The sequence below is a fragment of the Eschrichtius robustus genome, chromosome 6 (genome assembly GCF_028021215.1).
Source record: "Eschrichtius robustus isolate mEscRob2 chromosome 6, mEscRob2.pri, whole genome shotgun sequence".
In the NCBI taxonomy this organism is placed as follows: domain Eukaryota; kingdom Metazoa; phylum Chordata; class Mammalia; order Artiodactyla; family Eschrichtiidae; genus Eschrichtius; species Eschrichtius robustus.
In genome coordinates this window covers 51,018,576-51,032,823 of record NC_090829.1, presented here as the reverse complement: position 1 = coordinate 51,032,823, position 14,248 = coordinate 51,018,576, and the positions used below count along the sequence as shown (strand labels likewise).

General features: G+C 45.6%; 1 protein-coding gene across 1 annotated transcript in view; it reads left to right on the top strand.

Annotated features, from left to right (window-relative positions):
• TNIK (TRAF2 and NCK interacting kinase) overlaps positions 1–14,248 on the top strand; it is a 407,404-nt gene that overhangs the window by 302,942 nt on the left and 90,214 nt on the right. Inside the window, 4 exon segments of the mRNA XM_068546242.1 lie at positions 1,213–1,388; positions 5,696–5,762; positions 9,067–9,118; positions 9,120–9,272. Coding sequence (XP_068402343.1) covers positions 1,213–1,388; positions 5,696–5,762; positions 9,067–9,118; positions 9,120–9,272 — 448 coding nt within the window.

Genomic DNA, 14,248 nt, shown 5'->3' with positions numbered 1-14,248 from the left:
GGTACGTATTGCAGTGCCCTCTCCCATTTGAATCTTGAAGAACACGATCACCATTGCGTTCTGTGTGGTGAGGACACCTTTCAGGCCTGAAGGATATATACACAGGGCCCGCTGGGAAGTTTGGGGAAGCTTGCGGAAGCTTGCTTCGGGGATCTGCTCCTGTAACTCCCCAGTGCTCCACAGGAGGGCAACAGAGAGCGGAAAATGGATTCATTCCTGAGCAGGGTTGGGCCACGAGGAGGGTGAGCAGGGTTCCCCCAAGGTCGATGTGCCCTGCTGACAATGGGGCACCTCGGAAAGGCATGCTGTAGAGTCATGAGCTTAATTATTTATGATGCTGGACAATTTCTTGGAACTTTCAGACAGAACATGCATGCCCAACACATGAATCATAGCTCAAGTCATCATTAGTATCTACCACGCTGTGGACTTGTGCCCTATTCGCGGGTATCTCTCACAGCTTTTCCCTGCCGCTCCCCTGTGCGTCTCTGGCACAGGGTTTATCTCTGAGGAAATGGTGCCTTTCTAGAAAGAGATAAATTTGCTTCTGGGTATGAACTTAGTCCCTGTAAGTTAAGTTTCCAAGTCTGTGGATTGATAGCAAACATACACATACATCCTGTTCTTATTCATTGGAAAACAAAGTTCAAAAGTGATTCAAAACTGCCAGTTAAAAAATTTGCCTAATGTTCATTTTACCATATAAGAATCTTGCTCATTCCTACATAATGTACTCCCCCTTACCTGTCCAACCCTGGTTTTACTTTTCCCAGCTTGCATTTTCTGCTGCATTTAGAGAACTCACCTCAGTGTCCCCTGACATATAGTATGCTCAATCCCAGCCTTAGTTTTTCACTGATTTTCTACTTCCCTGAACTATCCTTTCCCAAGGGTGATTTTTCTCCTAATTCTTTAAGGCCCAGCTCTGGTTCCCTCATTCCAGTAGACCTTCCAGGTGTGATTCTTATCGGGGTCTTTCTCTTCTCTGGTGCCTGTTGGTCTTCTGTGTGATATTATGTATAAACTGTGCAAAAATGCTTTCGTGCTATAACTACCATACACTGCCTGAGTTGTGTGTTGATGGCAATAATGCCTTTGAACCCCACTGTGCCTAATAAAGAGCTAGACCGACTTTGTGATTGGTTGATCCCTAAAGTGTGCTTTTCTTTGGATTGTCTTTTTATCTATGGGTTCATCTCTTCTGTTTGGCAGGTCAAAAAAATTCCAGTCCTTTATTGAGAGCTGTTTGGTAAAGAATCACAGCCAGCGACCAGCAACAGAACAACTGATGAAGCATCCATTTATACGAGACCAACCTAATGAACGACAGGTCCGCATTCAGCTCAAGGACCATATTGATAGAACAAAGAAGAAGCGAGGAGAGAAAGGTGAGACACACATTTGTATTTCAGCGTTTGTATTTCAGCGAGGGAAACGAAAGACCAAGTGAGTCATGGGCTCTTGAGGTATTGGAGGGACGGTGGGGATTTCAAATAGGCCTGCATTGTTCTTTAGTGTGAAGGGCTGCCTCTGAGATCACAGCCTGCGGGCATCACTAGGCTGCTGAAATGGAATCTTTCATGAAAGAATAGAACCTCGGGAAATATTACCTTTTCCAGGCACTGAACAAAAAGTCATGTTGAGTGATACTATGAAGTGGTTTAATACGACAAGTGATTTTCTTAATTCAAATGAATATTCATGTTTCGAAGACTCAAAATCTACAGAAGACAGGCAACCTTAAAAAAAAAAAACCCATCTAGTTGACATTTTTCAGTGCTGGCACTCTTCACCATTTAAGTTTTCGTGCTCTGAGGCTCATTTCTAATTTAGTTATTTGGAAGTCAGAATGACTTTTATTATAGTCAAAGCGATATAAAAGAAGTTGCCAAGCTGCTGTATGGAACATCACATTTTCTTCTTTATAGATTCAAAAACTCTTTTCTCTTATGGCTCTAGCTGTTAGACCATACTACCTTTTCACTGCATCACTGGAAAAGACATGAGTCCAAACTTGGGGCCCTGGGACTGTGCCCAAGCTGTTTGAAAAGAGACTCAAAATTCCTTAACTAGCATCCTGACCAAGGTGAAAACTCACGTGGTCTGGGGCAGGTTTTATGACTTAGTTGGGTAGGGAGGTAGGGAAGGTTGAGGATGGGAAGGAAAGGGGGGGATGCAGAGAGCAGACAAGGTGAGAGCTCCCTGGTGGGAGCAGGAGGGGGCAGCTGGCCAGGCTGACAGTGAGGGGGCGATAGAGGGCTGGCCAGGTGAGCATTGAGTATGCGGGCAGGGGGTGGGCAGGTAGAGAGCAGAGGGGAAGGCCAGGGGCCGAGGGTGGGAGGTACATGGTGATGTGCTTGGCTCCACTTCTGTACTCTCCACTTTCTCCTCTGTTCTTCACGATCCAGACGGAACGGGGAGGGTGGTGGGCAGCACAGAAGAGAGGGTGCCCTCCTTTTATTTGAACTTCCCCTCTTCTTTGCCTCTGCAGTTAATATCTTCAGGTGGCAAGGTATGAGCAGGGTCCTAGGGGTAGGGTGGTGAGCCCTGTAAGGGTCAGGACTGGGCAGAGGTAAGATCAGCAGAAGCTCAGGGAGGAGAAATCCTCAGTGAAGCTTCAAGGGAAGAGTTCCTTCTTTGCAGCCGGCCTCGGGGATGCAGGAAAATGTGTGATCAGGTTAGACTCAGGAACGGGAGGTTATGAAGCTAATCCAAAGAGGCTCATCTTCAGTCGTTAGTGGATGGAAGGGATGAGGTATCAATCAGGGCCCAAGGAGTTCCTCCAAGCTGGAGGAACTAAGCTGGAGAGAAATAGATGAGTCAGGTCAAAAAGTGCCGGGACTGATTTTTCAACTGCTACTTATTAATAGTGGTCTTGGGCCACTCCATGAAGTCAGACTTTTAAAGGGAAGAGTTTAGTGTTAATCAACTATACTCTAGTATGAAATAAAAAGTTAAAAAAAATAAAAAATTTCAAAAATAAAGATAAAGGGAATAGTTTAGGGCAGTGTGTCAGACATGCAGCCCATTAAAGGCCAACTTTTCTAAAAAGAAAATTTATTTTCCTATAGGTATATAGAATAGGTTAAGTACTCGGACTCTTCTTTTCAGACTCAAATTCTGAGTTCAACTTCTACTTCTACCCCTTAATGGTTATTTGAACTTCACCCCAGTTTTCGCATCTTTAAAATAGGAATGGGGGTATAATAATAATTAGTATTGTCTGGCATTTTTGCAAAGATTAAATGAGATGATGCATGTAAAATGCTTAATACAATGTCTGGCACATAGATGTACTGAATAAATGTAAGCTATCCTTATTTAGACAATTTTTATTGACCTACAGTTTTTCAGTACTGTTCAGGGTTACTTTCTGAGATCATGTGACCTCTGCCTCTGACCTGTGAGTAAGAGTGGGTAAAGCTTGTGCCTTGGATTGGTTTCACATTTTGGGGGCACAAACTCTAGAATGTGACTTAGAACTCACCACCCCATGAAAACAGACTATTTTTAATGTGTTCCCTCTCTGCAGGGTAAAGAGTAAGATCCTTGGGAGTAGGCTTACTCGAGAGTTGCATGATGATTTAAGGAATCTCATTCTGTTTAGGCTTCGAGCCACCAGCAGCCTTCTTTTTTGTCTGCTCCCCAAGAAAGAGTGTTGCTCAAAATGAGACTTCATTCCAGTTGCTCAGTTTGATTAAATGACTTGACTTGCTCCTTCTAAAATTTTTTCATTCTCTTAGTAGCTCTAAGACCAGCTTCTGGTAGAATCAAAAATTTTTAATGTGCATTGCTTTGTGATTTTTTTAACCTGATATTATTTTTCCCTTCAGATATGTTGATACATGCTAATTTAAGCCACTAATATAAAAGCAATCCCGCTGGATTCTGGTGAAGTATTATAGTTGAGGAGATTGACAAATGAAATTTTTACCCTAGAGAGGAGAAATAATTAGATTAATTGTGTGCTTCTTTTCCTTGCTATACTTCACTAGATAAAATTTCTGCATTTTACTTTGAACTCTCTGTTGATTCATTTAAGGAAAGTTTGGAATACTAAACTTTCAATGTGGAATACTGAAACACTTTATGAAGTTTCTTTACATTTTCGTAAAATAATACTTTTTAAAAAGTAGCCTGAAAACTTCATACTTATCTAAACATGTGAAGCTAATTTTTACATGATTTTTAAAAATACTCTTGAAGTCATCGTGCTATGGCTTCCTTTCATCATCCCTTTAATGGCTAAATAGTATGGAAAGCAAAATGTGTTTATGATCAAATTCCATGGTTCTCATCATGTGACTGCTGCCTCCTGGTGGTAACATAACCAAATTGCAGTTTCAGTTTCTTTTCAGGGGTGTACAAATGTCTTCAAAGTTGTAATTACTAACACATAGCTATCAAGGGATGATAGCCCTGTGACAACCTCCCTGATTAAAATGAAAAGCTCCTCCAAAGTCTCCCCATTGCCTACGGAAAAGTCCTCAGCATGGTATATATAAAGATCATTAAGCTACATCAGACTTGCTGGGCTTTCTCACTCCATCTGCTTTCTCACACCAGCCACTCACAACTCAGTGTTTCCTGAACATTCATGCACTATAATACTGTTAGCCTTACTCAGGTGGTTATGTTGCTTAGAATGCCCCTTTCCCAGCACTTTCAGCTGCCATCTGCCTAAAAAAGGGCTACTGATCTTCCAAGGTCCAGCTCATTTCTTCCTCAAAGACTTCACTGTTACCTTCCCCCATTATGACCCATGGACTTAGCCGCTTTTTTGTCTGATATCTCATTGCTCTTTTTTATGTAATTCTATTTAGTATATAATGTGTTGGAAAGAATGCTAATTATAAAGTTGGAAAAATTCTGGATTGAATTCTGAATCCAAATCTCAGATGTATTGGTCATATTAATAAACCGCTTATAATCTCAGTATCTTTGCTTGCAAAATGGGTATTATGTTAAAGAATTGTTATGAGAAGTACATGAGAGAACATAAGTATCTAGCATAGTGACCAACATGGGCGATACCCAATAAAGATTAGTTCTCTTTCTTCATAATCATGGAGACTCTGATTATTTACTTATCTATCTTGACCATTAGATTCTAATCTCCTCCGAAGCAAAGACTCGATCTTGTTCATTATGGCATGTTAACTTGCTTAATATATTAGGGAATTAAATGAATGTCCCCAGTGGGTCAATCAAAACACATTTAAATCTATATTTTTAATAGCACACGTTGTCAAAAGTTTCTGTCTGGTATTAAGATATCTAAAGGCAATTTGTGAGTCTATGTAAGTCATAATAAAATTCCTACGTAAAAAATGATTATTCCTGTCAGTAAGTTAACAGTGGCCCAATAAAAGATTGGGTTAGGTGGTCCTATAATGGGAGTCAACACAAACTGAAAAGTTATGTTTCAGCTCCTTGTCTTCACTTTCATGTGAATGCCAGGCATTAGGGAGAGAATCTAGAGTCGACTGGGGCAGTCTTGGATGTTAATTCCATGTGCTTGAATCTAGCTGGTGGGCACTGTTGGATCACAAGTCAGGATGCCTGGAGCCTGTCCCAGGTCAGCATTAAGGGCAACTCTTTGGGCCTCAGTTTACTTATACATAAAATGAGGGCATGAGCTTTACCGAGCTGTAGCATCTTTTTGCACGCTAATATTCTGTGGGTCTCTCTTTAGATGAGACGGAGTATGAGTACAGCGGGAGTGAGGAAGAAGAGGAGGAGAATGACTCAGGAGAGCCCAGGTAGGCGAGCAAGAGCTATCTTCTCAGTTTCACATTTTGTACTGTGGTTGTGTGAAATTCACATCCTTTTGATTTATAGGTTCATTTTTAAGAATCCAGCAGGGTGGTCTTACTTAGTTTATTGCCCACAAATGTACTCATTAATTTGGGAAAATTTCCCTAGGCAGACTCTTACAAGAACATGGAAATCAGGATATTCTTTATCTTGTCTTTCAAGATTTATTTCCTTGTTTCCTCACATGTGTAACATGTAGAATGGGTAGGAGGCAATTATCTGGGTAATACAGGTCTAAAAGTGCCTAAAACTGCAACTTTCTGGAGACCAAAGTGGTATTTTTGGACTTGGGTTATCCAGTCCATTACTTCATACCTTTGAGACATTTAGGTGGCCACTGTCCTCGTCACATGGCATGTGTTTTCAACACAGCCTAATCCAAGAGGAAAGTTCAGTTTCCAGGATATCAAATTACACTCTAAGGTGAACCCTAAATAGAAACTTCCATTCCCATTCCTCTTGTCATACGTTGGCCCCCAAAATCAAGTGCTGCTTTATTATCATCATCCCTATGTTTTGAATTTCACTTGACTTTGATTCTGACTTTCTTCTAGTCTGTGTTCATTAAGTAATTAATGCCAATGTGCTCACACTGCCAGGATTTCTCTTTTGTAAGAGAATTCAGCTGATGGCAGTTTGGTGAATCAAGGGGCATGGGCATGCACACCAGGGCGGATGCACTGTACATGTGAAGTGAGATTACTGGGGGAAATGCACAAAGCAGAAGGGTCACTGGGGTATATGGGTCCCCATCCTCTAGCCATCCAAGGAAGGGACCCAGTACTCAAATAAGGAGCAGTTCTTGTACGACTGAGGCAGAGCTTCTGAACCAGGGAAGGGGCCAGTTCAGCCACTGCTACTAGAATAAGCTAGTGCATTCCTTTTCTGAGCTAATTCAGACCTACCAAGCTGGATTATTGCTAAAACTACTGGAAGAGGATGGGATTGAGGTTACAGGGCCATCAGTTTTTCTCTCTTCACCTGTTACGGGAATTTTCAAGGTCAAAGACTGAAGAGAATTCTTTCCTTCCATCTAGACGTTTTCTGCCCCTAGTTTAGCTGCATAAATATGGTGACTGCCAAGTAATGACATGGAAAATGAACATTCTTGTAAAGCAAAGGACCAAATGCCTTGCTTTCAGAGTCGTACGCTATTTTTCCAAAGCTCACCCAGACAGTCACGTCAGCCCTTCTGATCACTCGCCATGGAGCTGAGAACCTCATCTTAACGAACACTTGCTAAACCGCATGTTAGGAGTCACTTAGTGGGTGACCTAGCCATCTCTTAACATTTCTATAATTGTCACATGTCTTTATATCACATCGAAGATTATGTTCCAAGTCCTGTTTTATGGACACATCTAATTAATTTTCATGAAATCCTGTAAAATAGAAAGGGATAGTGGTTATCTCATTATAGAAATGAGGTAACAGCCCAACGGTAGCAACCAGCTCACACACGGGGTTAATGATTCAGTCAGTAATACATCTCGGAATCAGTTAATATTAATGGGTCTTCCTCATGTGCGTGGAAGGTTGGGTTCCCCAAGCCCCACCACCTTTGCACAGACCATGTGGCCTGAGTAGATAAGCCCTTCCTTTGGGGGGTTGTTTAAAGTTCTAAACAAAGGCTGTTGGTTTTAAAGGAGGCTTATTAGTAGAATCCAAGCACTGTCTATGAGCCACGCCTTTTGATGTCATTTTATGGCAGTATCTCACATAGCACGCTACCCACTCTCCAAGACAGAATGATCCCCTTGTCAATCACCAAACCTGCTCCTCCCCTTTCGTTCCCCATCCCAGTTTGCATCACCACCACAGCCCAGACGCCAGGAAAAAACCTGCAAGTCATCCCTCACTCCACACATTAGATCCATCAACAGGTTTCATTAACTCTCTCCCCAGATGCTCCTCCCAGCCTCCATCCCCACCTCCTCGACCTGGTTAGTCTCTACCCCAGAGCCACTGTAGTCACAGCCCAATTGGTAGCCCTGCTTGCCCTTGTACCCACTGCAGAACATCTTCTATTCAGCAGCCAAACAAATCTGATCATGTTACCCTCCTGTTAATAAGCTTTCCATGTGTGGCTTCCACAGCCTCATGCTTTACCCTCTCTGCTCTGTCTCTGACTTCCTCTTGTACCCCTCTCCCTGTCATTTGCTCTGCCCTGGGAAGACTGCCTGGGCTTCAGACCCTCAAAAAGGCCACCCCTGTTGCCACGACTAGCCTCTAAACTTGCTTTTCCTTCTGCCTGAAAGGTTCTTCCCCTACCTCCTCGTGTGACTGACTCTTCATCATTTGGGGCCCATCTCCACTATCAGCTTCTGGGAGAGGTCTTCCCTGATCACCCCATCTCAAGCAGAACCCTCATCCTAGCCCCAGTGCCCTGCCACTGTCCCTCTTAAACTCTTACACTTTTTTTGTCTTCTATAGAGCCTATTAATATCTGAAATTATGTTATTTGTAATAATTTGTCTGCCTGTCTAATTATTTGCCTGTCTCTCTTCCCCACAAGAAAATAACTAGAGGGAGAATTTGTTTAGCTACTGCTGTATCCACTAGAGCCTATTATAGTGCCTGCCGCATAGTAGGTACTCAATAATTATTTAACGGATTTATTTCAAGGGGAAGCTGCCGGAAAGATTAAAAGGGCTAGGTCTGTATGAGTAAGTAGGAACCATTTCCCTCCTCCTTGCTGGGCTGCAAGCAGAACCAAGGAGTCTGTAGCTTTGTGCTGTTCAAGGAGGTGATGTGGGTGAAGACGAGGTACCCATCCAAGGAGAGCAAGCTCCCTCACCGCTCCAGATTATTCATTTTTATTTGCTGGCTTAGCTCTTGCCTTTCTTTAAAGTGAAAATAAGCTGGCCTGGGGCTCAGGGCTTACGTACTCACTACAGCTTTTAGAAATAGAGGGGCGAGGGAGTGGTGTGGACGGGCCGGGAGAGAGGTGGTGGCTTCAGGCATGTGACATCTCTGCGGCGACGGAGCGGCCTAGGCATGCCGTAGTCACAGTGGAGGGGAGGCTGGACTCGCGTCTGTTACCTGGAGTCGCGTCTGTTACCTGGACTCTTGTTTCTTTTGGGGGGTGAGCAGTGGAATTAACGGAGGGGTCTGAGAGCCCGTGCTTGAGCACGTGGCCTCTTTCCCCGCAGGTGGGTGCGGTACCCGCCTGGCTCTCCTCCGCCGGGACCCCCGGTAGCGGCGGCCCCTCCCTGCGCGGGACGCTGATCTGTCTCTCCCGCCGCGCAGCTCCATCCTGAACCTGCCCGGCGAGTCGACGCTGCGGCGGGACTTCCTGCGGGCTGCAGCTGGCCAACAAGGAGCGGTCCGAGGCCCTGCGGCGGCAGCAGCTAGAGCAGCAGCAGCGGGAGAACGAGGAGCACAAGCGGCAGCTGCTGGCCGAGCGCCAGAAGCGCATCGAGGAGCAGAAGGAACAGCGGCGCAGGCTGGAGGAGGTGAGCCCCACCCCCCACCCCCCCGCCCCCCCCCGCCCCCGGCCGCCTCTGCCGCCCGCCCCTCGTGGCTGTGGCCCCTTCCTGGGCGTGCGCCGGCGCCCGAGGTCCCGCCCGTGGGGCCGAGGCTGTAGCCTGCTTGCAGCACACGCGGCTGAACTGCCAAGGAGGCTGCAGCCACACGCTCTCACAAGCGGGGCACGTCCCTGGCTGGGGGCGGTGTAACCTTGGTGTGGTCACGTCGGCAAAGCAGGTGAAGGCTCCAGCCTCTTGAAGGCTTTCCCAGGTACCACCTTCTTAGTGAGGCTTCCTTGAGCCCCTCACTTAAAATCACAGCCCCTCTCATGTCCTGTCGCTCTTCCCTGCTTAATTTTTTTTATATAGCTCTTATCACCTTCACACGTGTGTGCTTTAGTACTTTCGTATATCTGTCTCCGCACTAGAATGTAAGCTCCCTGAGGACGGAAGAGTCTCTCTTTTATCCCTGTGTATCTCCACATCGTGTATCTAGACATTAGTGTCTGAAACAGTGCCCGTCACACAGTAGGCACCTCCTAAGTATTTGTGGAATGAATGAACTAATATACAAGTGGATGAGTCAATGACCAAGAGGTGACGTATAGGTGTTGACTAGACTACAGTGACCACAGTGAATAGGCAGAGAAGCGAGACGTCAAATATGGAAAAGCAGGGCCTGCCTATTGCTACTCCTTTGTTACTCCTCTGAACACTGAAGAAAGCATTTCACGAGTCCTTCCACGCACGCCTTGGTAGCCAGGGCCTGTCCCGTAGCTAGTGGGCAAGCCTTGCCTTCACCAGTAGGTGTGCTGCCATCTGTGTGGGAACCCGTAGTGCCAGCCACACTCTCCTGCATGGCTTACCCTGGGCCAGGCTCTCACCCGTGTGGTCTTACAGACGTTTATTAAAGCCTCTTTCCCAGAACTTGGGTCCAGGACCTCCTTCCTCTGCCAGATAAATCAAAACCTCTAGACAGTTAGGAAACTGAGAGACCATGGCTGTTGGGGAAGTTGGATGGCAGATGAAAGCTTCACTAACGGCATGGTAATGGGGGAGTAATTTTACAGTTCTCCCAGACACCATCTTGTTCCTCATTAACGGTTTACAGCAATTCATTTGCTCTGTCAGGTGGCCACTGCAGTTAGAGGGTGGTGAATTGCAGGCTCCAGGAGCTGCTTGCTGTTTAAATCGTACATCGAGGTCCAGCCTTCCCAGATCAGTGAGGGCTTCCGTTCCAGTTTGCAATAAATCCCATCAACCTCATTATGTCCCTAGAGTATTAGTATGCAGACCGGCAGCAGCCATACCCAACAGTTACAATCACTGAATGACTTCTGTGTGCCAAATACCGGGTGGGGTGCTTTGCTTACATCCAGGATGTCACCGCTATCGTGGACTTGTGTATATCCATGATCTCTCGTGCGAAGTGTGCATATCTCCATTTAACAAAGAGGAAACTGAGGTTCAAAGAGGAGAAGAAATTGGTCCCACGTCACAGAGCCAGTACGTACAAAGCCAGGATTCACACCCCGGTCTGCCTTCTCCCAATGGCCATGCGGGCCCTGATGCACTAAGGGTAGATATGTAATCAGAGCCGTGAACTGTGACCCTCAGAATTGAACCTTATAAGCGTCTGCAAACAGCAATAGGCAAATGAAGGACTTTCCAATCTAAGCAAATCTAGGATGTTGTCGGAGTGACGAATGCTCAGCCCGTAAAAGGTTTGAAGGTCACCTACCATCCTGTATTCTCAGAATTACACTATAGTAGACGGAGGCATTGTAGTGCTGAGGGGGCAGAAGCCTTCAAAGGAGCAGGCAAAGGCAGGGTGAAGGGAGATGTGGGTGGTAATTAGCCAGCTCTCAGAAGTAAAGTACAAAGTGTAGGAGTGGAGGTGCCTGCCTCACCTCTGGTTACTCTCCTGGGCACAAATTGAAATTCTCAGACAGGTCCTTGCAGCTGTGCCTTAGTGTCATTTCCTTCCGCCCACCCAAGCCGGCTGCAGCCTCTTGTACTGGCCCCCAGCCCAGCGCTGCACCATTTCCTTCAGTCTCTCAGGTCTCCTGAGGACCACAGCCTCTGCTGTCTGGATCCAAGGCTTACTCCTTTTAACTTCTGATGAAACCTCTCTCCGCAGCCAGTACCCTCTCAGGCTCTGCCCCCCAACCCTGCCTTTCCTGCTTCTTTCCTGATTTGTGGTTTATTCCTTCCAAGAGCATTTCCCGAGGCCCTCACCTCATTGGAGCATCATGCCCTGGAAATCTGGACCATTTGCCTTTCCCCTGTCTGGCTAATGAGCTCCTTGCCCGGTGATTTGCTACACTTAGTTTCAAGCTAAAAGCATTTACCAAGTAACCCTAGAAAATCCCCATTGTCATCCCATAAAACGTTTAACATACCAGAGAATGCAAACACGTGTACACAGACACACACGCACACTCTTATATGAATTGCCTTCTTTTTTTTAAATTGTAACACAAGAACTCTTGGCCTTTGAACCTAGGTCCTCAGTTGGTACAGTCTTTTCAGAGGATGCATTGTATTGTTTTGGTTTTATTTTTTTAGATTTTCTTCCTCTTGTACCTGGTTTGATCTATTTAAACATTATATGTTTTTTTTTTTCATCCAGTTGCTTGAATAACAATTTCTAACAGTTAGGAAGCACTTAACCATAAGACAGGTACTCTGTTCAGTACTTCATGTGAATTGTCTCATTTAATCCTCGCAAGAACCCCCAGCCTAAAGATAATGCAGGTGAGTCTCAGAGAGGTTAACAACTTGCTAACGGTCACGCAGCTTGAGACAAAACGAGGTTTCAAACCCAGCAGATTGGACTCCAGAGCCCAGCCACTGTCACTGCATCTGTCCTGCCTCTCCCCCGGCAAGCCAGAGTCAGTGTGCTTTTCCATAGTCTTCACCTGGCCTCTGCTTCTGTGGTCTTTTACACTGAGAATTTAAGGATTTCTGAGCAAGGTCAAAGAAGATGCACTCAGCAGGTGCTCATCTTTGAGCTGGATTCTGGCTCTCAGCTCCCAGTCAGAACTCCTGCCAAGGCCTCCTCGTGTCTGTTCTTTTGCTGCATTTTCTGGAGCCTCTATCATGGATGTTTTCAGGCTCAGTGGGGCACAGGCATCCGGTGGGGCACAGGCATCCAGTGGGGCACACCATCTATGTCCCCACCCCACGGGCACAGAAGACGTGCATGGAGACACGTTGCTCTAGGCATCAATGTGCATGCGCCCTAGCTTCTCACCAGAAGCAGGAATGCTTGTGGCCACAGGGCATCAAGAGATTTTACCCGCTTTATCTTTTGATCCTTTATCTTGCCCCTATTGCGCAATAGAGAAAAAAAGAAATACTGAATACTCAGGTGACTAAGTTCTGAACCCCTAAGTAATGACTGTCCCCGCCGCCCGGGATTCCTCTCCCGCCTCCGGTCCTGCTGGATCCCATCCACGTCTGCTGCCCTGGCCTGTGGTGACCACTTCTGTTTCTGATGCTGAGTAGGAACTTGCACTACATTGTCACATAGAAGCAGTTAAAGCCCGTAGTTAGGCTTGTGAACTTCACTTCATTGTGAGCCAGGTGGCCTTGTGCAGGCATCCTGGGAAATACATTCCCTTTTCCAAATAAAGGCCCTTCAGACACCCCTTTGGTGACACGAGGCTGTGTAGGTTGTAACCTTCGACTTCCTCAGTGATCTCAGATGTCACCTCCAACCAGAGTTTCTAAGGAATCCCTGTCTGCCCTTTGCTATTGATAGGCAACCATGTGGTTTTGGCTAGGTTCTAAACCAGGATCTGTATATTCTTAGAAGGACTTTGTACACTGAATGTAGTCATTTATCAGTTTCATGAAAAGGACGTGGCTTCAGGCCAATTAAATGGTAGGTACACGACACTGCTTTTGACCAATGATAAAGTACAATTTATGACTAAGTTCCAAGAATCTGATTAAACCCAGCTAAGATGAGTAAGTCCATCGATAGTGAGAAAAAGTACATAGAGGGCTTCTTCTATTTTTATTCAGTTCAATAGAAGTTACTGGCACTTGGCCTAGTCAATGCACAACTTGTTTTACTCTCCATCACAGAGTTAGGGCCCAGGAATCAGGACCTTGAGGTGCTGGGGCACCTACTCTGGTCATCTTTTCAGACCAACCTTGGGCAGAAGGTTTGTGGTGATGCTTGATTGTGCTCAAGAGTTTTGAAATGATGTTAGTAATTACTATATATATTTTTCAACTTGCTGAGAGCCTTCTTTCTACACCTTCATTGTGGGGAGAGTATCTTTGAGTCACAGAAATGAATCACATTGACCCCAGGAGCACGAACGCGCTCCGTGGTAGCAAGTTTTATTCTTCGGAGAATTGTATTCAGTTCTTTAAGCCACCTAGATCTCATTTGGTGCCCTCAAGGCGATCGTAACATCATCCAGTTGTAAAAACAACCAGCTCTAGCTGAAAGATATTATACTGCTTTGGTTCTATCACCAGAAAAAGAAAAAGTTAAATACCACCAGTATCTTACTGGCCAGGAATAGTTGAGCACTGACGTACAAAATGAGAGCCTGGAGTCTAAAATTCCCTCTCAGCCTCTAGCTTTTTCCTGTGAGTGACTGGGGCTTTTAAGGACATTGGGATCAAGTGTTTGTTTAAGTGTATGGTAGAATTAAAACTTTTGTCCTATTCCTACCCGCAGTCACTTGACAGATTTAGTGGATGCATAGCTCCGCTCTGCGGACAGCCATGCTGGACCCTGGGAATGATCTGCCCTTGTGAAGACGAGATCTGTGAGGGAGACAGGCATTCAGCAAATAATCACCCAAATAACCATTTTCACCATCATTGCCAGACTGCTGTGGTGGAGAAGAATGGCGCACTGGGGGAGCAGACCGTGGGGGTGGGAGCCTAGGCGGGCGTGGAGGCCCGTCGGTCAGCGTTCAGCTGAAGGCGGTGAGGGG